The sequence below is a fragment of the Vipera berus genome, assembly GCF_964194415.1.
Source record: "Vipera berus genome assembly, chromosome: 10".
In the NCBI taxonomy this organism is placed as follows: domain Eukaryota; kingdom Metazoa; phylum Chordata; class Lepidosauria; order Squamata; family Viperidae; genus Vipera; species Vipera berus.
Genome location: NC_138213.1, coordinates 19484096 through 19505491, shown reverse-complemented (window position 1 = coordinate 19505491; position 21396 = coordinate 19484096). Strand labels below are relative to the sequence as shown.

Genomic DNA, 21396 nt, shown 5'->3' with positions numbered 1-21396 from the left:
TGCTCTTCTCTGTACCCTTTCTAGAGTCTCGACATCTTTTTTACATCGTGGTGACCAAAACTGGGTGCAGTATTGCAGGTGTGGCCTTACCAAGGCATTGTGAAGTGGTATTAGTACTTTACGTGATCTTGATTCTATCCCTCTGTTAATGCAGCCTAGCACTGTGTTGGCTTTTTTGGCAGCTGCAGCACACTGCTGGCTCATATTGAAGTGATTGTCCACTAGGACTCTGAGATCTCTCTCACAGTTACTACTATTCTGGGAGTTGTAAGTCCAGCAGTCATAAAAGAGGCATGGTTGCCTACCCCTGACCCTGGGTCAGGGGTATGCATCTTTTGCATGCATGCATGCATCTTTTGTATGCATGCATCTTTTGAGCCATTTGGAAAACTGGGGGTGGGTTGGGGGGAGGGATGTGGGTGGTAAGAATGATCGAGGTGTGAGGATTAATCCTGATCTGTTAGCTGTTTGCGTTTGCTCCACCCAAAATTCTAAGCAGAGCCAAATGAAATGGTCGGATCCTGAGATGGTGCAAGAGAGATTGTCACTTTGGATTACTAAATGGGGATTAAGTGTGTCAGTTTCAGCAGCTCACAGGGCTATTTTCTCCCTTGCCACAACAGCCCTGTGGGGCAGGCCAGGGGGTGGGCGGGTGGTCCAGAGTCACCTCAGAGATTCTGGGGCGAAGAATGGAATTGAACTGGCATTTTCCCAGGACCATTCCAGAACTTCCCCACTGACCATGCCAGAGTTCCAAGGAATTTACCTTTCTCCTTACAACAACAATGCTATGAAGTGGGCAAACAGAATATCATAACTGCTAAATTAAACTGACAAATAAAAAGTTGCAGGAAAAACTATGCTATTTTTCTACTCCCTTCTAGCACTGAAAATGTTACTTAATTGGGCAACAAAACATCTGCAAGAAACGAACCAAGCTTAGAGCAACACCACGGATTCCACAACTCCAAATATTTTCCTCTATTTGTGTGTTATTTGTCTATTGTCTTTGGTGCCATAATCACATAGTTGATTTTTAAATATGATATGATATATGATGTGGTATATATTATGTTATGTTATGTTATGTTATGTTATGTTATGTTATGTTATGTTATGTTATGTTATGTTATGTTATGTTATGTTATGTTATGTTATGTTATGTTATGTTATGTTATGTTATGTTATGTGTTATAAATTTCCTGCCTTTATTTTTATAAATAACTCAAGGTGGTATAACAATAACAATAATAATAAAGTTGGAAGGCACCTTGGAGGTCATCTAGTCCAACCCCCTGCTTAGGCAGGAAACCCTATACTATTTCAGACAAATGGTTGTCCAGTCTCTTCTTAAAAACCTCCAGTGGTGGAGCATTCACAGCTTCTGGAGGCAGGTGGTTCCACTGGTTAATTGTTCTCACTGTCAGGAAGTTTCTCCTTAGTTCTAGGTTGCTTCTCTCCTTGACTAGTTTCCATCCGTTGCTTCTTGTCCTGCTTTCAGGTGCTTTGGAGAATAGCTTGACTCCCTCTTCTCTGTGCCAGCCCCTGAGATATTGGAAGACTGCTATCATGTCACCCCTCATCCTTCTCTTCATTAAACTAGACATACCCAATTCCAGCCACTGTTCCTTATATGTTTTAGCCTCCAATCCCCTAATCAGCTTTGTTGCTCTTCTCTGTACCCTTTCTAGAGTCTCAACATCTTTTTTACATCATGGTGACCAAAACTGGGTGCAGTATTCCAAGTGTGGCCTTACCAAGGCATTGTAAAGTGGTATTAACACTTCACGTGATCTCGATTCTATCCCTCTGTTAATGCAGCCTAGCACTGTGTTGGCTTTTTTGGCAGCTGCAGCACACGGCTGGCTCATATTGAAGTGATTGTCCACTAGGACTCTGAGGTCCCTCTCACAGTTGAGCAAGTTACTATCTTAAGCCCATTTTAAGCAAGTTACTATCTTAAGCCCATCTTAAGCCCATCTTCTGGAGTGTTGGCTATTCCTGCCAGCTTGGTGTTGTCAGCAAATTTGATGAGTTCCCCATCTATCCTGTCATCCAAATCGTTGATGAAGATGTTGAAGAGCACTGGGCCTAGAACAGAGCCCTGGGGCACCCCACTACACACTTCCCTCCATGTAGATGTGGTTCCATTGAGGACCACACGCTGAGTACGGCCTGTCAGCCAGCTACGAATCCATCTGGTGGGAATGCTGTCTAACCCACATTTTTCTATCTTATCAAGTAGTAGGTTGTGGTCTACTTTATCAAATGCCTTACTGAAGTCCAAGTAAATTATATCCACAGCATTGCTCTGATCCACTAATTTTGTCACTTGGTCAAAGAATGCAATAAGATTTGTCTGGCATGATCTGTTTTTGACAAACCCATGTTGGCTTTTAGTGATGACTTTGTTTGCCTCTAGGTGTTCGCTGATTCGTTGCTTGATTATCTTTTCCAAGATCTTCCCAGGTACTGAGGTCAGGCTGATAGGTCTGTAATTTCCTGGATCCATTTTTTCCCCTTTTTTGAAGATGGGAACTACATCAGCTCCAGGATCTTTGAAAGATAGAGTTCAGTGGCTCTGAGATCACATCTGCAACACACAATATCCAATATCCAATGCAATAAATATCCAAAACGCCTTCTTCCTCCTATTTTCCCCACAACAACAACCCTGTGAGGTGGGTTGGGCTGAGAAAAAAAGGCAGGCCCAAATTTACCCAGCCAGCTTTCATGGCTAAGGCAGAAACCTGGACTCACAGTCTCCTGCTTTCTAGCCTGGCACCTTAATCACTAGACCAAATCTGCTGCTTAGGGTTATTCATTTTCTCCTTCTCCTTCTCCTCCTCCTCTTCCTCCTCCTCCTCCTCCTTTCCCATCTTCTATTCTGGAGCTCAAGGCACTCCCTCCATCATCACAGCAACTCTATTCCGTACTGTAGTTACTCTGTGTGTGTGTGTGTGTGTGTGTGTGTGTGTGTGTGTGTGTGTGTGTTTATATTTATTAGCCACCCAAATCCAGTGGAATAGGTTTAGCTTGAGAAAGAGAATGAGTGGCCCAAATCTGAGGACCTGCTGGTGCCTACGGTGCCCACCATCTTCATCCCCAGCAATCAAAAAACTCATATTTTGAAATATGCAGCTTCTTAAATGCTGCCTCTCTGAATTTGGACTCGCTGGAGTCTTTATCCCATTGCCGAGTGTGGCTTTTACAAAGGAAGCTGTTCTGGGTGACATGACTGATCAGCCCCCCCCAAACTGAAAAAGACTCATAGCATTATTTCCGAACGGTTTCATTATTATTCCTCCTCCGTAGACGGAAATCTTGCCAATTACAGCAACTCCTTGCATCACTGTAATCTAAGAATCTCTAGGGAGGAGCCATCTTGCCCTTCTTATCTAAGGATCACTCTGTCTTTGCCTTTGGGAATGCAGCCCCTCCTCCTGGGGAATCCAGGTTACATTCCCCCACAATGGGGAAAAAAAAATAAGAATAAATTCTTCCCAGCAATCCCTCAAGCTCCAAGCCCAGCAGTCCACTCCACCATCGAGCTGCAGAGTTCTGGTGAAACTGACCACCCCCAACTAAAAATGGCCACCCAGAAGGCCTGGAATGGTGTGGGAAAACCCTGGGGGATTTTTTTTCTTTCCTTCTGGAAACTTCCAACCTCAGAAAAGCAGGAAGATAAGTGCTACACCACCTTTGATTCTTGACCTCTTGTCTAGAACAGAACAGAACAGAACAGAACAGAACAGAACAGAACAGAATAGAATAGAATAGAATAGAATAGAATAGAATAGAATAGAATAGAATAGAATAGAATAGAATAGAATAGAATAGAATAGAATTTAATCAGAGTTGGAAGGGACCTTTTGGTCATCTAGTCCAACCCCACATCTAAATTCTTTCTTCAGTTAATTTCCTCTGCCCCACCCCCACCCCCAAATGAGGCTAAATTCCTTGCCCTCCCTCAGTTTCACTTCCTCTCCAAGAAAATTAGTCTCTGCATGGGAACTACAAAACTCAGGAACTCAATAATCACATCTTCAGCTCTTATCAATGGCATCATTTCAGATCAGACCCCAAATCCCAGAGGATCACTGCTTTAAAGTACAAGGGAGAACTTTCCAAGCAAACAATTAAATCTGGAGAAAGATCATAGCATGGCTGATTTATTTTTTTATTTTTTTAAGAAATGGCATCTGCACATGAGGCTACATTGGTTCGGAAGGTTGAGTAATTAATTTCATTGAAGAACATTAATTAATTTTATACTTAATTTTATTATCATATATAATAATTGTTAATAATAATTAATGAACTATTCTTTATTAATGTATTAATAATTGTCTTTGCAAAATTGATAATTAAATTTCTTAAGGTTGAGGAGCAGTAATTTAATTCATTTTTATTATTTTTATTATTATCCCATATATTTAATAATATTTTGTTAACCTTTAATTAATAATTTTTTTAACGTTGAGGAGTCTTAATTTACAGACCATTTTCCTCAATTTTAATCCTCCCCCAATAGCTATTTGTCCTACAACTGGAGCATATAGACTCTGTCTATGGTGTTCTTATCTGGGATTTTCAAGTATAATTTTCATTAGGGATGAACAGAATGAGGCAGGAAGCCTTAAGCCTCTTTTTTTTCCCATGCAGTGGTCTCAGACGGAAACAAATCTGACTTCTGCAAATGTTCTTGATCAAGACGATGGTGCAGAAGACCTCCAAGGTCCCTTCCAGTTCTTTAATTGTATGCTCTAAAATGCCTTGTTTATTAAGCACGACAGATTTGTAACTATAAAAAGTTAATAAAATATTTATTTTTTTAAAAAAAGAAGAGATTGGACAGTCATTTGTCCGGAATGGTGTAGGGCAGGGGTAGGCAACCTCGGCTCTTTTATGACTCATGGACTTCAACTCCCAGAATTCCAGAGTCAGCTGACTCAGGAATTCTGGGAGTTGAAGTCCATGAGTCATAAAAGAGCTGAGGTTGCCTACCCCTGGTTTAGGGTTTCCTGCTTGAGAAGGGGGTTGGAGTAGAAGACCAACTCTTTTATTCTGTTTTATGTCCTAAGTTTATTAATGCTGTATTTTGAGATGTGAAGCTGTTGCATCCAGTTCTGTGAAAATCTAAAGAGGAAATAAATTGTGGACATAAATCAGATAATCATGTGCATAGAGAGTGCCCATGGATTCAGCTAACATCGTTGGCTTTGTATCCCATGAACGTGAATGGTCAGTGTGATGCATGGATGGAAACAACCCTGAAAACATTTGCTGGGAATGAAAGTCGCTCGAAGTCTATTTGAAATTTCAAAGTATTCTGGGGTTTTGGCACACTTCTGACACTTTTATGTTTATGTTCTGGGCAGAGATGAATCAGCACAAATGGTTTGTTTTGTATGGGAAATGGTCGAGAACTTCCCTTTTCACATCTTGTCACTTTAAAAAGCTTTGTCTTGTGGATTCCGCTCTGGATAAACAAACCCCAAATATTCTCGCAGCATTCCTGGACAGAAAAACAGGAGGCACCAAGCGGAGGCCAGATGATCAAAATGGCAAACGTGGAACAATTTTTCTCAGCTTCAGAATGCTGTGAAATTCTCTTTTAGCTGTGATTACTGTTATGTATTGGGCTCAAGTGTAACACCACGTGGTTAGCAGGAGCAGCTAACGGCTCTCCAGCAACCCAGACTCCAGGTCTCCAGTGCTGCTATTGGCTGCCCCTAGGCAGCAATGGGTTGCTTTAAACCTATTGGCTGCCACCTAGGGGCTAGGCTATAAATTGCTGCTAGTTGCAGCCCAATTCTCAGTTCAGATCCTGCAAGCAATAAACCATGAGCTTTGTTGAACTCACTTGTCTCGTCACCTTTCCTGCACAAAGAACCCGCTACATAACAATTACATTCTGCAAAAAAAGAATATCCTAGTATAAAGCTCTGTTCACAATCTCGAGGAGAAGCTGCTGCTGTGGCTGGTAAACCACATTTCTGGTAGATGAATGAAGCTAATGATGGCTTATTTAATATGAAATATGAGCCAGTTGCCAAGTGTCTGAATTTTGATCACGTGACCGGGGGATGCTGCAAAGGTCGGATGTGAAAAATGATCATGAGTGTCTTTTTTCACTGCCGTTGTAACTTTGAATGGTCTCTAAACAAACTGTTGTTGGTCAAGCTCTATCTGTAACAGCAAAAGGGTTGTTTTAAAGCATCGCCAACAGTTCAAATGATTGTTTTTAGTTTTGTCTTGTTTCTTTCCTTCCTCTATGAAAACATTTTAACCAAAAAGAGAGGTGTCTTGCTCCCTTCCATATCTCCAACATACAGTACTTTTTTTGTAAGAAAAAAGGTGCCGGAACTCACATCTTGTTAATCTTTTATTATGTCTGTTAATATTCTGGCCTTTTTATTAGCAGCACCAGTGGTTGAGAAGTAATTAGTAATTTTTTTCATATTTAAACTTGGGGCCACACTTTTACACTAAAAATTTAAAAAAAAATTCAATTCACCAATGATTTTTTAAAATAAAGAAATTATTTACCTTTCGCATGTAGTCAATCACTGTACACCCACCCACAAACATCCGTTGTGTAACTAAACATAATGGTCGCTGTTATGTACTGGGCTCTCGTGAAATACCACGTGGGTTGCTGGAGCAGCTAACGGCTCTCCAACAACCCAGACTACAAGTCGCCTGTGCTGCAATTGTCTATCTCCAGGCGGCAATGGTTGATTCAAATCTATTGGCTTCCACCTAGGGGCTAGACTATATATTGCGGCTAGTCGCAGGCATTTCCCCAGTACAGTTCCAGCACGAAATAAACAATGAGTTATCCTGTACTCAGCTTCGCGTCTTCATTCCTGCACAAAAGAACCCACTATTTAACAGTTGCTGCCCGCAGTAAGCACTCAGTGTGTGACCACAAGACCAATCACAAGCCGAGCAGTGCCACAAGCCGAGCAGTGCCATCACAACCAGCACAGACAAAGTATGCATGCATCAGACTCGACACACAAGCAGGCCGCATGCACCATTAAAATTTTGCCGCCGATCTGCTATGCTTGAGAGGACGATTCAAGTCCACGTGGACCAAACATCAAATTTTCAAAAGTTACTTTTAAAACTTGGAAAATCCATCAAAAAAAGGTGCCGGAACACCATTCCAGTGTGTTCTATGACAAAAAAAAGCACTGCTAATATAACAGGGGAATGTTTCTTTCCAGTAGGAGACCATGTTAGGGGTACTCAGTGAACATCTGGCTCAGCATGCTCAATGGCTCAGATGGGCCTTCGTGAACTGCGAGAAGGCTTTTTCTCCCTGGGCTGAGTCTGCAACAAAGGAGGGACAGAGAGACGGTGAGGGGCCTGGACCAGAGCTATTTGTGCTTGGGGGTGGGCGTACAAGATTAGCAAACTACCTTTTCCCTTTGATTACTGACTTCAGTTTCTCAAGCCCTGCAGAGCATTCTTCTAAACCAGTTTTTCTCAACTTTGGCAAGTTTAAGAGGGGTGGACTTCAATTCCCAGAATTCCCCAGCCAGCTACGATGATGCTGTTTTTGTCAATGGTGGTGGTGTTTGAGTGAAACTCCAGATGTTTGGGGACTGCACCCAAAGCCCTGATCAGTAATCATAAATCAGTGTAAAGGGTTAGCCTATTAGCAGAGCTGCAATCTAAAAGACATGATATTAAAGGAAAAGAGATGAAGAGGGAAGTCCTTTGCATAATGATGAACAGGAATGGAAATTGCCTCAGGAAAGGAAGAATTGGAGGGACGGTTTCCATTCTTTGTCATTTACATCATAAATTAAAACTTTCTTAAGCATGTGTCTGCGATCCCAATTCTATTTCAGGGACAGGGTAGTGCCAATTACTAAAGTCATAAATTCTTACGCTAAGCTAGAAATTAATTGGTGATCCATGAATTCTAAATATGAGGATAGCTTAAATTTTAGATATTGTTCCTATGAACTGTTAGTATTACTGAACTATTAAAAAAAAGATGGCAAATCTTCCCCCCTCCCCCCCCAAAAAAAACGTATTTTGGCTTTAATAACCATTTTTCCCTGGGTAGAAAAAACTTACAGTGTTGGATGAATTAGATAATAGAACTTGGGCTGCACAAAAACCTTGCATGAATCAGTCATCATCAGTCAATTGCAAAAAGCAGCTTTACTTGGAACAGCCTACATCCTTTGACTATGCCTCTAACACCAACAAACATCAAGATCTGACTATCCCAGGTCCTTGGGAAGGACTTGACAGATGGACAAAAATGCCAGATCCAGTCCGTGCTACCAACCTTAATAATCATTGCATTACTTGGAGCAAAGCATAAATTATAACGATCTTTAACTGTTATCCCAGCTCCGATAGGATCAAAAGTACTGAATCCATTCAGAACTATCTGGCAGGCTATGCATAGACAGAAATTATAAGGACCCCACCACTGCAGCCATTCTGAGTCAGTGCCTGGTGCAGGGGTCCTCAACCTTGGCAACTTCAACTCTCAGAACTCTACTTTAAGACTTGTGAACTTCAACTCCCAGAATTCCTCAGCCAGCAAAGCTGACTGAGGAATTCTGGAAGTTGAAGTCCACAAGTCTTAAAGTTGTCATGGTTGAGGACCCCCGGCCTTGTGTGCAAATGTCTCCTAAATGGGGCCCCTCCTCCTTGGAGAAACCTAATTCTGCCTCAGTGCTGATCTGGCCCTCAGTGATCCCAGCCATCCAATGGAGTGACCGAGAAGAAGATGCGCTTCAGAAGGAGTCACGGCATGACAGCTCTGCTCAGCACTGGGTGTGGATCCAGCTCCTGACGTAAGGAGTTTTCTGGCTGGCACAGGACCTCTTTTCTGGCATCCTCTCCTTTTGCCTGGAGGGACTTAACACAAGGAGTCCTAACACCTGATGGTGGAGTTGCGTCCTTCTGATTTGCAATGCCCTGCCGGCATCCTGAGTTTCTTGACAGGCCCAACAGTTGCTATCCAAGAGCTATTCCATGAGTTACAGAGTGAAGGGCACCACTTCAGACAGCTCTGCTTTAGCCCAGGACTGTTTGGCCCAGATGGGATGGGAGAAGGAAGGGATGGGAGATTGGTGCGGGAACAATCCTCCAGACTGGCTGGGCTTGGTGGACCTACACAAGGAACTTCTCCTTCTGGCCCAACCTACTTCAGTTTGTTTGTTTATATTCCTCCTTTATTATTCCTATAACTCAAGGCAGTGAACATAACTAATACAAAACTCCTTCCTCTCCCTGTGTTCCCCACAACAACTCAGGGGGTTGGTCTGATAGTGAGTGACTGACCCAATCACCCAGTCAACTTTCGTGGCTAAAGCAAGACCAGAAGTCACCATCTCCTGTTCTCTGGCCTGCTGCCTTCACCACTAGACCAAAGAAGCTCTCTGCTTTGGGCTGGTTCTCCTGAATGGATGCTCCCCTAGGAGCATCTATTATGATGCAGTGGTGGGATGCAAATAGGTGAACAACCGGTTCTCTATGTGGATGCCGCTTCCAGAAGTCCATTCTGGGCCTGGGCAACAAAAAATTAGCTACCAGTTCTGCCAAAGTGGTGCGAACCAGCTGAATCCTGCCACTATTGTGATGTCATCACACAACTAATGTGAGATGTATGCATAGCTACATCATTTGTGTTACATCGTGGCTTCTTCCCATAATCTTGCCTTTCCGGAAACAGAATGGGGGGTGAAAGGAATCCAGCCTATCACATCCCAAAGGCAAAAGACCAATGGAACTGGGCTTGTGGCTTTCAGCTGCCACCTTATGCTAGCTTGTGCCTTGCTATCAGACAGTGAACTAGGGCAGGGTTAGGCAACCTTGGCTCTTTTATGACTCGTGGACTTCAACTCCCAGAATTCCTGAGCCAGCAGTCCACGAGTCATAAAAGAGCCAAGGTTGCCTACCCCTGAACTAGGGGGAGGGGGGAAATGTAAGGGGGAAGGCTTGGAGGACACGAAAGTAAGCGCCGCATCTTCTCGAGATGCTGTCTCAAGCTCACCCGGCATACCATCTGCACACCAAACTGCTTGGTCTGACAGTGACGAAAACATCTTGCCTGAACCTGGCCAGTTGCACAGGGGTGGGGGAGGGGTGTGTGCAACGGGAGATAGCAAGGGAGGGAAAAGTTGAATCTGGGGATTTTGGTGTGCGATTTTCAGATCTGGCTTTGCATTACTGCAACACACTAGACTTCTAATAAAACCAAACGTTTCTCAACAAATGGAACCAAAGGTTAATTCTATTTAGGAGTATATGCTGTGGCAGATATGACGGTGGCCATGTTGTTGAGAAAAAAAACAGATTTAGTTATACTTTATTTAATTTTGCAGATCATGCCTCCTAACCCGTCTTGGGTAGCTACTAACCTATTTAATTCTAAACATGAAATAAAGCGACTCCTTTAGTTGCTACTAAAGAAACTGGAGGAAGTCACCAACTCTTCTGACTGGGTGAAGGAAAACCCATCCGTGCTGAGCTAAAGTGAACAGGAACTTTTCTGGAAGCTTTGAAATGTGCTGTTGTGCTGCTCTTTCCACTTGCAGATCCTTCGGAGGTGTTTGAAGATCCTACAGCAGCAGCAGCAGCATACGCCAGCCGGACATGCAGCAACCTCCACGTTTCTGGTGCGTGGCTAGAACTCTCCTTTGTGGGAGATATTTTTAGCTCCAGCCCCCCCCCCCTTAAAAAAGGACTGCAGGGGCCGGAGGGCAGAGGGTGCAGCCAAGCCTGGCGACCTTGCTGAGGATGGAGTGGTGACAACTGCCTGGAAGGGGGGAAGAGTCCAGACCTACATCCTCCAACTCTTTCCCTGCTTTCGTGGGACCATCTCGCAGCACCGCACGGCATGACACACGTATGTGTGTGCGAGTGAACCTCCCAACTGGAACAGCAATTGTGCAGAGGTTTCAAGATGAATGCGCAGATTTCCCAATATGGATGTTCTTGTTAACATTCAGCTCCAAGAGTAAACACGGCAATGTTGAAATTACAACTTACTTTTGAGATGGACAGTTCTTATTGGTTGGGTAAATATTTGCTTTAAATGTTCCATTTTTTTCTTTTCTTTTCTTTTTTTTTGCATTATCTTTCAGCGACTCTCAAATATTGACTCCCACAAAAACCTCCTCAGGTCAAACACCCACAACCAGGCGTAGTTCACACAGCTGACTGAGCCAAAGTAATACTTTAGTGGAGACCTGCATTGTAAAGCATGTCTTACAGTTTTGTGCAAATCCAGGCTATCGCGGCATATTCAACTAGCCACGATTATGAATCTAAGCTTAGAGTCCTTTATGGACGTACATTGCTTTTAACAGTTGTTTAAGGATTCCAGGTACTGACATTGATGCTGTTTGCATTCCTATCTCTTGCTAATTGTGCTGATATAGGTAGTCCTCACTTAATAACTGGTCACTTAAGAGTTGTTCAAAGTTACAACAGATTAAAAAAAAGTTACTTAGAACCCATCCTGGAAGTTACGATTGCTGCACACAAACACACACACCTGCAGTCCACCTTCACGTGGACGCTTCACCTGGGATGGTGTGAAGATTCTGGTTCAGTCTCTTCAGGAAAGCCATGAGGTCAGCCCTGTGTTTGGATGAAACAGGCCATTCTTCATGGTTATTCAAACCAGCTTTGAGAATGACCTCCCAGACCAGTCTGGAGGCTATTGAAAGAGACTTGTTCTTTAGGGGCCCTCAGGCACCTGACTATGTTTCCTAATCCCCTGATGAACGAAAGAAATTAGGGAGTTTCTCCACTTAGTGGTTCTGGGAGTTTTGAGAGACAGGACTGGGGGCAGGGGGTTGGACTAGATGACCTCCAAGGTCCCTTCCAACATTATTATTATTATTATTATTATTATTATTATTATTATTATTATTATTATTATTATTATTATTATTATTAATTTTAAAATGATGTTCCTTCATTAAATTTGAATAGTTTTGTGAGAAAGGAGAATAACTTCTCTCTCTCTATCATGGACCTTTTTATCCCCCCTTTACTGTGCTTTTCTTCTCCACTTTCCTCCAGTGGCTGCAATCCTTCCCAATTGTTCCTCTAGCAATATAATAAAATTTGGTTGAGCAGCTTCTTCAGGTCTGGTGACCATTGCTGACTACAGGATTCCATCGGAGGTCAGAAGCTGGACTTCCTGGCCTGATGGGGGATATGTTGGGGTTTTTACTATGGGCTTTTTATACTATTATTTATTGTTTTAGCACGGGCTCTTATTTAATTCTTTTTTAACTTTTGTAATTTGCATTTTATATGTGCCCTGTTCACCGCCCTGAGTCCTTCGGGAGAAGGGCGGTATACAAATATAATAAAATAAATAAATAAATAAATATTCAAGAGCCCTGCTTACTCCAAAACTGTGTCTGTCATTGTTTTTTTTTGTTGTTGTTGTTGTTTCTTTGTTTGTTTCTTTGTTTGTTTTTACACTTCCCTATTCTGGAAAGGACAGGACATTTCTCTGAGTTTTCCACTATGACTTTCTCTCCAGATTAAGATTATATCTCAAAATCTTCACAAAGACAGCACAATTTATTATGTGTTGTCCATCCTCACTTTTTATTTTCTTTTATCATCTTCCTGATCAAGAGTTCTGAAAGACTGAGTATTCTAGCCTATTTCATGACTTTGGCTCTTTATTGTGAAAAGCACAAAGATTTGAAGCAAATTGGGACATTGCTAACATCATTGCAACGACATTTTTTTTATTTTATTTATTTTAATCCCATTTATATCCCGCCCTTCTCCGAAGACTCAGGGCAGCTTACAATTTAAAGCACAAATCAATGTGCTTAGCAAATTAGCAAATTATCGGAACTATCAGTTTTTGCATTAACATTATTAGAAAATAGGAATTAGAGAAACCATCATTCCCTTACAGAGTCGTCAGTACAAGATCAGTATCTGTGCTCTCAAGAAAATGCAGTTCACTGGTGAGAAATGTCCTGCCCTTTGACAGGAAAAACCAAATGCCCAGGTACAGAGTAGGCAGTAGTAACTGGCTCACCAGTAGTAACTGCGAGAGGGATCTAGTCCTGGCGGACAGCCACTTAAGTATGAGCCAACCTTGTGCTGCAGCTGCAAAAAAAATCCAACACGGTCCTAGGCTGCATCAACTGAGGGATAGCACCAAGAGCTCTTCTGGCGAGTACCACCTATTCTATTACCTGTGCATTAAGTTTAAGTTTAAGTTTTATTTAATTTGTATACCGCCCTTCTCCTTGGTAGGGACTCAGGGCGGTTCACAGGGCATATATAAAAAAGACAATACAAAAATTAAAAAAGATTAAACCCATGCCCAGTTAAAACAGTAATACAAATCTAAAACAACAAATTAAAACCCATAATCCCCCGTCAGGCCAGACCAGCCATTTCAAATAGGTGGGTCTTCAGGCCACAACGGAAAGTTCGGAGGTCTGATGCCGTCCGGAGCTCTACCGGCAGTTGGTTCCATAATGCCGGAGCGCCCACAGAGAAGGCCCTCCCCCTGGGGGCCACCAGTCGGCATTCCTTGACTGGCGGCACCCTGAGGAGGCCCTCTCTGTGGGAACGCACAGGGCGGAGGGGAGTTGATGCCGGCAGCAGGTGGTCCCTGAGATATCCCGGACCCATGCCATGTAGGGACTTAAAGATCGTAACCAAAACCTTGAACCTCACCCGAAAGACAACTGGTAACCAATGCAGCTCGCGGAGCAAAGGTGTAACATGGGAGTACCGGGAAACTCCCAAGACAACTCTCGCGGCCGCATTCTGTACCAGTTGGAGCCTCCGAGTGGTCTTCAAGGGAAGCCCCATGTAGAGAGCATTACAGTAGTCAAGGCGAGAGGTCACGAGCGCATGAGTGACCGTACACAGGGCATCCCGGTTCAGATAGGGCCGCAACTGGCGCACCAGGCGAACCTGGGCGAAAGCCCCCCTAGTCACGGCCACTATATGATCTTCCAAGGTAAGCCGTGAATCTAGGAGGACTCCCAAGTTGCGAGCCCTATCCACGGGGGGTAAGAGCTCACCCCCCATAGAAAGAGATGGAACATTTTGAATGTCCCGGGATGCCGGAATGTACAGCCACTCAGTCTTGTCAGGGTTGAGTTGAAGTCTGTTCCTCCCCATCCAGACCCGAACCGCCTCCAGGCAACGGGACATCACAGCGAGGGCATCACTGGGGTGGTTTGGGGTCGAAAAGAAAAGTTGGGTATCATCAGCATATTGATGATACCCAACTCCAAAACCACGAATGATCTCACCCAGCGGTTTCATGTAGATGTTGAACAGGAGAGGCGAGAGAACCGACCCCTGAGGAACTCCACAAACGAGAGACCTAGGGGCCGATCTCTGCCCCCCTGCCAACACCGACTGCGAGCGTCCCAGGAGATAGGAGGAGAACCACTGAAGAACTGTGCCTCCCACTCCCAATCCCCTGAGACGCCGCAGCAGGATACCATGGTCGATGGTATCGAAAGCCGCCGAGAGGTCTAATAGGACTAGGACAGAGGAATATCCCCTATCCCGAGCCCTCCAGAGATCATTCACCAGAGCGACCAATGCCGTCTCCGTGCTGTACCCGGGCCTGAAACCCGATTGGTAGGGGTCCAGATAATCCGCTTCATCCAGGACCAGAGGGAGCTGATGCGCCACCACACTCTCGACAACCTTCGCAAGAAAGCGAAGGTTGGAGACTGGACGAAAGTTGTTCAAAACAGCTGGGTCCAAGGCAGGCTTCTTGAGGAGAGGTCTCACCACCGCCTCCTTCAAGACGGTGGGGAAATAACCCTCACTCAAAGAAGCAGATATAACCGCCTGGAGCCAGCCTCGTGTCCTCTCCCTAGCTGCATAAACCAGCCAGGAAGGGCACGGGTCCAACAAACATGTGGAGGAGCTCAGCCTCCCCATAATCCTGTCCACTTCATCAGGGGTCACAGAATCAAACTCTTCCCAGGTAACATTGACAAGACCGCCCGTGTCCTGATCGCCTGACTCTGCCCAGCTGGAGTCCAAACCGGTCCGAATCCGAGCGATTTTATCCGACATTAGGTTTTTCTTGCCTAAGTGTAAAAACTTACTTTTCTCACCACTGAATTGCACTTTCTTGGATAGGGCCCAGGGTTCAAGCCTTTCTGAATCTTAAGTTTGTCTTATAAAATGTAGGCTATTTCACCCCAGCTTGGTGTTCTCTGAAGATTTGAGGAAGAGGAGATTGACTTACTCTCCAAAGCGCCTGAGGGCAGGGCAAGAAGTAACGGATGGAAACACATCAGAGGGAAACCCAACCTAGAATTAAGGAGAAACTTCCTGAGTGAGAGTAATTAACCAGTGGAACAGCTTCCCTCCCAAAGTTGTGGGTCATCACTGGGGGTTTTCAAGAAAAGATTGGACAGCCTTTGTTGGAATACAATAAGGTCTCCTACCATGGATGTGTGTTTGTGTGTGTGTGTGTGTGTGTGTGTTTGGACTAGACGATGTCCAGGGTCCCTTCCAATCCTATGATTCTAAGATTCTTCCTTTCTCTGATGGGCTGCTGTGTGAATCTGTGCGTGCTTTTCAATGAACACTTAATTGTGAGAAGATGTAATCTGCTTAGTCACTTGCATAAGATGGTACATCTGATAACTTCTCAGCCCACGTAAATGCTTCATTATATCTGCCCATTAGGCAAGAGCATGCACATCACCAGAAAGTGAGAGTGAAGTTGCAGAAGAGGAGAGAGATGTTATCCAGCCCTGAGTGTGGGGTGGACATGTTTTCTCAGGAGTAGCAAAGGCAGAAGGAATAATGGAAATCAGCAGCCAGAAATTTAGAAACAACACTTCCCATTCATTTGTGTGACTTGAACATAAGGAACAAACCAAAGCAAATTAGCTGCTTTTAAACTACCTTTAAATCAATACAAATTGGTTGTGCAACACAATTAAGCCCCAACCTAGCTAATCAGGTAGCATGTAATAAACAGGGAAACATGCACTTGGTAGCCAATTAAATTCTGTTTCAGGATTGTGCAATTGAAGGTAAGCGGAGGTGACTGGGAATCAGGGTCTAAATCTGGTGGCCTCTAGTTTGGGGTTATTAAAACTATCATTACTATTTAAATGTAATGGAATTATTGTACTCAGCCGCCATGTTGCTTTTCAAATATGTAAATGTAATGTTGGAAAATTAATAAAAAACTTAAACACTAAAAAAAAAAACAAGATGCGAAACTTGGTTGGGGATAACATGATTTGTGTGTGTGCCTTGACCCGCTAATTTAGTTGGTTTATGTTGCTTTTAATTGACAGGGTGTACACTGCCTAAAATCACATTTGGTGAGATGAGTAGCTATATGAATGTACTAAATAAATAAATGGCTTAATTTCATAAATAAATAAATAAATCTATCATTGCAGAATGGAAGCTGTTCCAAATAGAGCTGCCTTTTGCAATTGACTGATGGGGATTTTGTCAATGCCAGTGGTGCTCAGATGGTGCTCCAGATGTTTTGGGATGGCACCCAAACTGACTATCCCTACAGGTAGTCCTCGACTTACAACAGTTCATTTAATGACCATTTGATCATTAAATAGCATGGAAAAAAGTGACTTACGACCATTTTTCCCACTTATGACCGTTGCACCATCCCCCACGGTCACATGATTTACATTCAGATGTTTGACAACTGGTTCATATTTATGACAGTTGCACATTTTGCAACCTTCTGACAAGCAAAGTCAATGGGAGGAAACCGGATTCACTTAACAACAGGGTTACTAATTTAACAACTGCAGCGATTCACTTATCAAATGTGGCAAGAAAAGTTGTGAAGCGGGACAAAACTCACTTAACACGTTTCTCACTTAGCAACATAAATTCTGGGGTCAATTGTGGTCGTAAGTCGAGGATTATCTGCATTGGTACTATCTTTGTTTTATTTTGCCACAATTGCTCTATTTCTATTTGCAGATCTTTGTGTTTTGTGATTTTCTGCATTTTTTTTTCTCTTCTCTTCTGCTGTTTCTAGGCACTGCCGTTCCCACTATGCAGACTTTTTTAGTATCAATAATTGTTAAGTCTGAGTATTATTATTGCCCCTGGAGTACCAGTGAGACTCGTGGCCCCTTAAGCAAGCATTCCTGTAAACCAGGGGTCTTCAAACTTGGCCCTTTTATGACTTGTGGACTTCAACTCCCAGAATTCCTTCGCCAGGGCCAAGTTTGAAGACCCCTGGTTTACAGGAATGCTTGCTTAAGGGGCCACGAGTCTCACTGGTACTCCAGGGGCAATAATAATACTCAGACTTAACAATTATTGATACTAAAAAAAGTTGTAAACCAATCAATAGTTGTATTCACAAAATTACATAGGATCAATTGCTGTTCCGCCAGCTGGTTTCATTTTAGAAATTAATAACCCAGGCAGAAAATATCATTTTGAATGAACCTTTATTGTCAAAGTACAACCATGCATACATTGAGATTGGCTTTGTGACTTTAGAAGTTTTCTTAATTTTTCCTCCACCTCAGCAATTCCTTTTCCTCGCCTCTTCCCTATAAGACCCCACACATCCTTTATTTCCGGGCTGCAACTGAGGGCAATGCAAAATTGTTGGGGGAAAGTGCAGGGTGGGGGAACTCAGGACACACACACACACACACACACACGGCAGCGCACCTTTAAAATCTTGGCATTCGGGAGGCTGCTGCCTTCAGCCAGCTCCCCCTACAAGCAAAGAGTTCGTTCCAGGTCATGGCCCATAATCCTCAGCCTTAAAGGCTTTGCAAAGGCATGCTTGGGCTTGTAGGCAGTTTGCTTGAGGAAGGGCTAAGAATGGGCAAAGCACAGATAAGGCTGGCAATTAAAGCAGCTATTTGTGGTCTGTTGACAGCAGCATCAACACAGAAGGCTGGCAGTGAGCCACAACATAGTTGTGTTCCTGTTTGGAGCTGATGTGTGTGTGCCCAGCAAACCTCTTACTGCACTGCCCAACTTCTGCATACTGCCTGATATCTGTTTAGTGCAGGGAGAGGAAACAAAACTGATGGGGGGGTATTTTATTGCAAAACTTTAGAGTGCAATCTTGGGCGCCTGCAAGAAAAGTCATTATTTTTTTAATATTTTCTTTAACGAAGAGAAGGGTGAGGGGTGACATGATAGCAGTGTTCCAATATCTCAGGGGCTGCCCCGAAGAAGAGGGAGTCAAGCTATTCTCCAAAGCACCTGAAGGCAGGAAAAGAAGCAATGGATGGAAACCCATCAAGGAGAGAAGCAAGCTAGAACTAAGGAGAAACTTCCTGACAGTTAGAACAATTAACCAGTGGAACTCCTTGCCTCCAGAAGCTCTGAATGCTCCAACACTGACAGCCGTTTGTCTGAAATGGTCTAGGGTTTCCTGCCTGAGCAGGGGGTTGGACTAGATGACCTCCAAGGTCCTTTCCGACTCTGTCATTATCTTAGTCTGTTAATGTGTGTGTTGTTTTTTAATACTTGTATTTTATGGTTGCCTTTGGGGTTGACATTTTGAAATGCTGCATAAACTCTTTAAATCTACCAATTTCTGTAGAGCTCAGATCAGCCTATTGAGGCAAGCTCTGATTGTACATAGTTTGCAGACCTGAACTTTTATCAAAGCAGGTACAAAATGGAGCCATGAACCCAAATCACAGAATCAGGGTTAGGAGGAATGCATTGTTCAGCTTTTAAATGAACAAGAAAAAAGCATTAATTTTTTTCCACATATTTCTTAGATAATCTCTTTATCTTTATTGTCATTTTTTACTGTGGGCTCAACAGCACACATAAAAAATGAAATTTAGTTGCCCACTCTTATATTAATGCAATTAGGGAAAAGTGTGGATAAAACTCAAGGTTTAAATTAAATGCTACTAACTAGTCTAATCTGCAAAGCAATATTCATAAATATTCAGTTTCTTAGTTTGCAAGTTATGAAGGAGGGAAATGCTTTATAATTGCTCTTGTTTGGAAGAGAAGAGAAGAGAAGAGAAGAGAAGAGAAGAGAAGAGAAGAGAAGAGAAGAGAAGAGAAGAGAAGAGAAGAGAAGAGAAGAGAAGAGAAGAGAAGAGAAGAGAAGAGAAGAGAAGAGAAGAGAAGAGAAGAGAAGAGAAGAGAAGAGAATAATAGGGTAGGGTAGAGTAGAGTAGAGTAGAGTAGAGTAGAGTAGAGTAGAGTAGAGTAGAGTAGAGTAGAGTGGAATAGAGTGGAATAGAGTGGAATAGAGTGGAATAGAGTAGAACAGAATTACAGAGTAGAACAGAGCAGAATAGGAGTTGGAAGGGACCTTGGGGGTCTTCTAGTCCAGCCCCCTGCTCAAGCAGGAGAACCTATACCATCTCAAACAGGTGATTGTTTAAGAAGAGACTAGACCGACCCAGATTGGATCCTGCAGAATGTTCATGCCTGCCAAACTGCTCATTGGCGGATCTATGCGTGGATCATTTATGGCCAGGGGCACCTGTTCAGGTGCTGTTTGGGAGAGAAGAGGTGGCCAAAGGACTTGGGCAGAAAGGCAGGGGGTAGAAGGGAAGGATGGATGGATGCTGAAGGAAGTGTGTGGGGCAGAAGAAAATAGACTAGAAGCCAAATGAAGCAGAAGAGTCTCTTCAGCTTACACAGTACCAGGGACTGGAAGAAGCAGAGCATTTACAGGTCAGATGTAAGAGGAATGAGGCAGATAGAGTGCTCTTGCTTAGGAGTTAATAAAAGTGATCCATAATGGGCAGGAGAGCTGAACAACTTTTGGCAACTGGCCAGGATGTTAGAAATCCACCAATTTCCAACTTGAAAGCCAATTCTGACAAAGAAAAAAAACTTCAAAGAAGTTTGTGATCGAATTGAAATACCGTAAATACATATCTGAATGAACATTTTGATGCTTAATAATGCAAGGAGAAATAGGAGAACATCTATGTCAGTGGTCTGGATCAAACCAGAGTGTTCTGTGCGTTTCTATGCTTTTCTTTAACAGACTTTGTTAAATGAGTACAATCTGAGGGGTCAAAGGTGACACTGAACCCTAATCAGTCCCTAGACTTGGTTCATACCACCAGACAGGCTGAAATGTCATTGGATCCTTTGAGGTTTAGTATTTTGGGTGTAGATAGCTATAATGCGTTGTCAACTTTGCACAGAGTTCATGAATAATATGAGATAGCAATAGCACTTAGACTTATATACCGCTTCATAGTGCTTTACAGCCCTCTCTGAGCGGTTTACAGAGTCAGCCTATGGCCCCCAACCATCTGGCTCCTCATTTCACCGACCTCGGAAGGATGGAAGGCTGAGTCAACCCTGAGCTGGTCAGGATCGAACTGCTGGCAGTGAGCAGTGAGTTAGCCTGCAATGCTGCACTTTAACCACTGCACCATCACAGAGACAGCAAAGGTGTGCCCTTCCTCATGAGAAGCTGCATTGAGGTTTTCTGGCTGAAAATCCACGTATCATGACGGAAACGACAAGAGAGCTTCATGCTGTGGGATCAATCAAGGTTAATTTCCTCCACAGCACCAACAGCTCTCCTGCCGCCCAACTCATACAATGCTGATGGGCCTGGCGATGCTTGTTTGGTTCTCATTCAAACTGCCTCAGCTGCTCCAACACATTGCTCACAAAATGGCAGCCGGCTTCCCCCTGAGTTGCTCTCGAGGGTAACGTCACATTACACAGCAAGGGTGGAAATGGAAGTGTGGGTTTACTTTTCGAAGCAAATTGGATCGCAGGCATTTAGTGTGAGCATCTGGTGTGCTTTTATCTAAATGTTTGTTTATTCAGAATCAGGATTTGGGGAAGAAGAGCTATGGGCTTCTAGAGATTTTTGCATTTTCCTTCTGACAAACAAATAGTGCCTCCAAGTAAGCTCAGCTCTCTCTTTGTAATTTTGTGCATATGTCCAAGTTATTTTCTTGGTACAAAAGATATGAAAGTGGTTGCCATTGTTTGCCTTCCTTAGGCAGGTAGAGCAATAGCACTTAGACTTATATACCACTTCACAGTGCTTTACAGCCCTCTCTAACAAGTTTACAGAGTCCGTTTTTTGCCCCCAACAATCTGGGTCCTCCTTTTACCCACCTCGGAAGGATGGAAGGCTGAGTCAACCTTGAACCGGTCAGGATCGAACTGCCAAACTGCTGGCAGCCGGCAGTCAGCAAAAGTAGCCTGCAGTACTGCGTTATAACCACTGCGCCACCACGGCTCTATTTTGGATATCGCAGTGTAGGCCAAACTCTGAATATCTGCTGATCTCCCATCTTACAGAATACAGATTAACAGGGTTAGAAGGATCCTTGGAGATTTTCTAATCCAACCTCCTGTTTGAGTAGGAGACCCTGTACCATTCTGGACAACTGGCCGCCCAGACTC

At 43.5% G+C, this 21396-nt stretch overlaps 1 protein-coding gene across 1 annotated transcript in view; it reads left to right on the top strand.

Annotated features, from left to right (window-relative positions):
- Nucleotides 1-8628: 8628 nt before the first annotated feature.
- The window catches only part of LOC308672634 (fibulin-7-like), a gene marked incomplete at its 5' end in the record, with an annotated part of 45659 nt that continues 32891 nt past the window's right edge, over nt 8629-21396 (top strand). Inside the window, 2 exons of the mRNA XM_081335681.1 lie at nt 8629-8811; nt 10578-10658. Of these exons, the coding sequence (XP_081191807.1) occupies nt 8629-8811; nt 10578-10658 (264 nt within the window). The remainder of the gene's footprint in view (nt 8812-10577; nt 10659-21396) is intronic.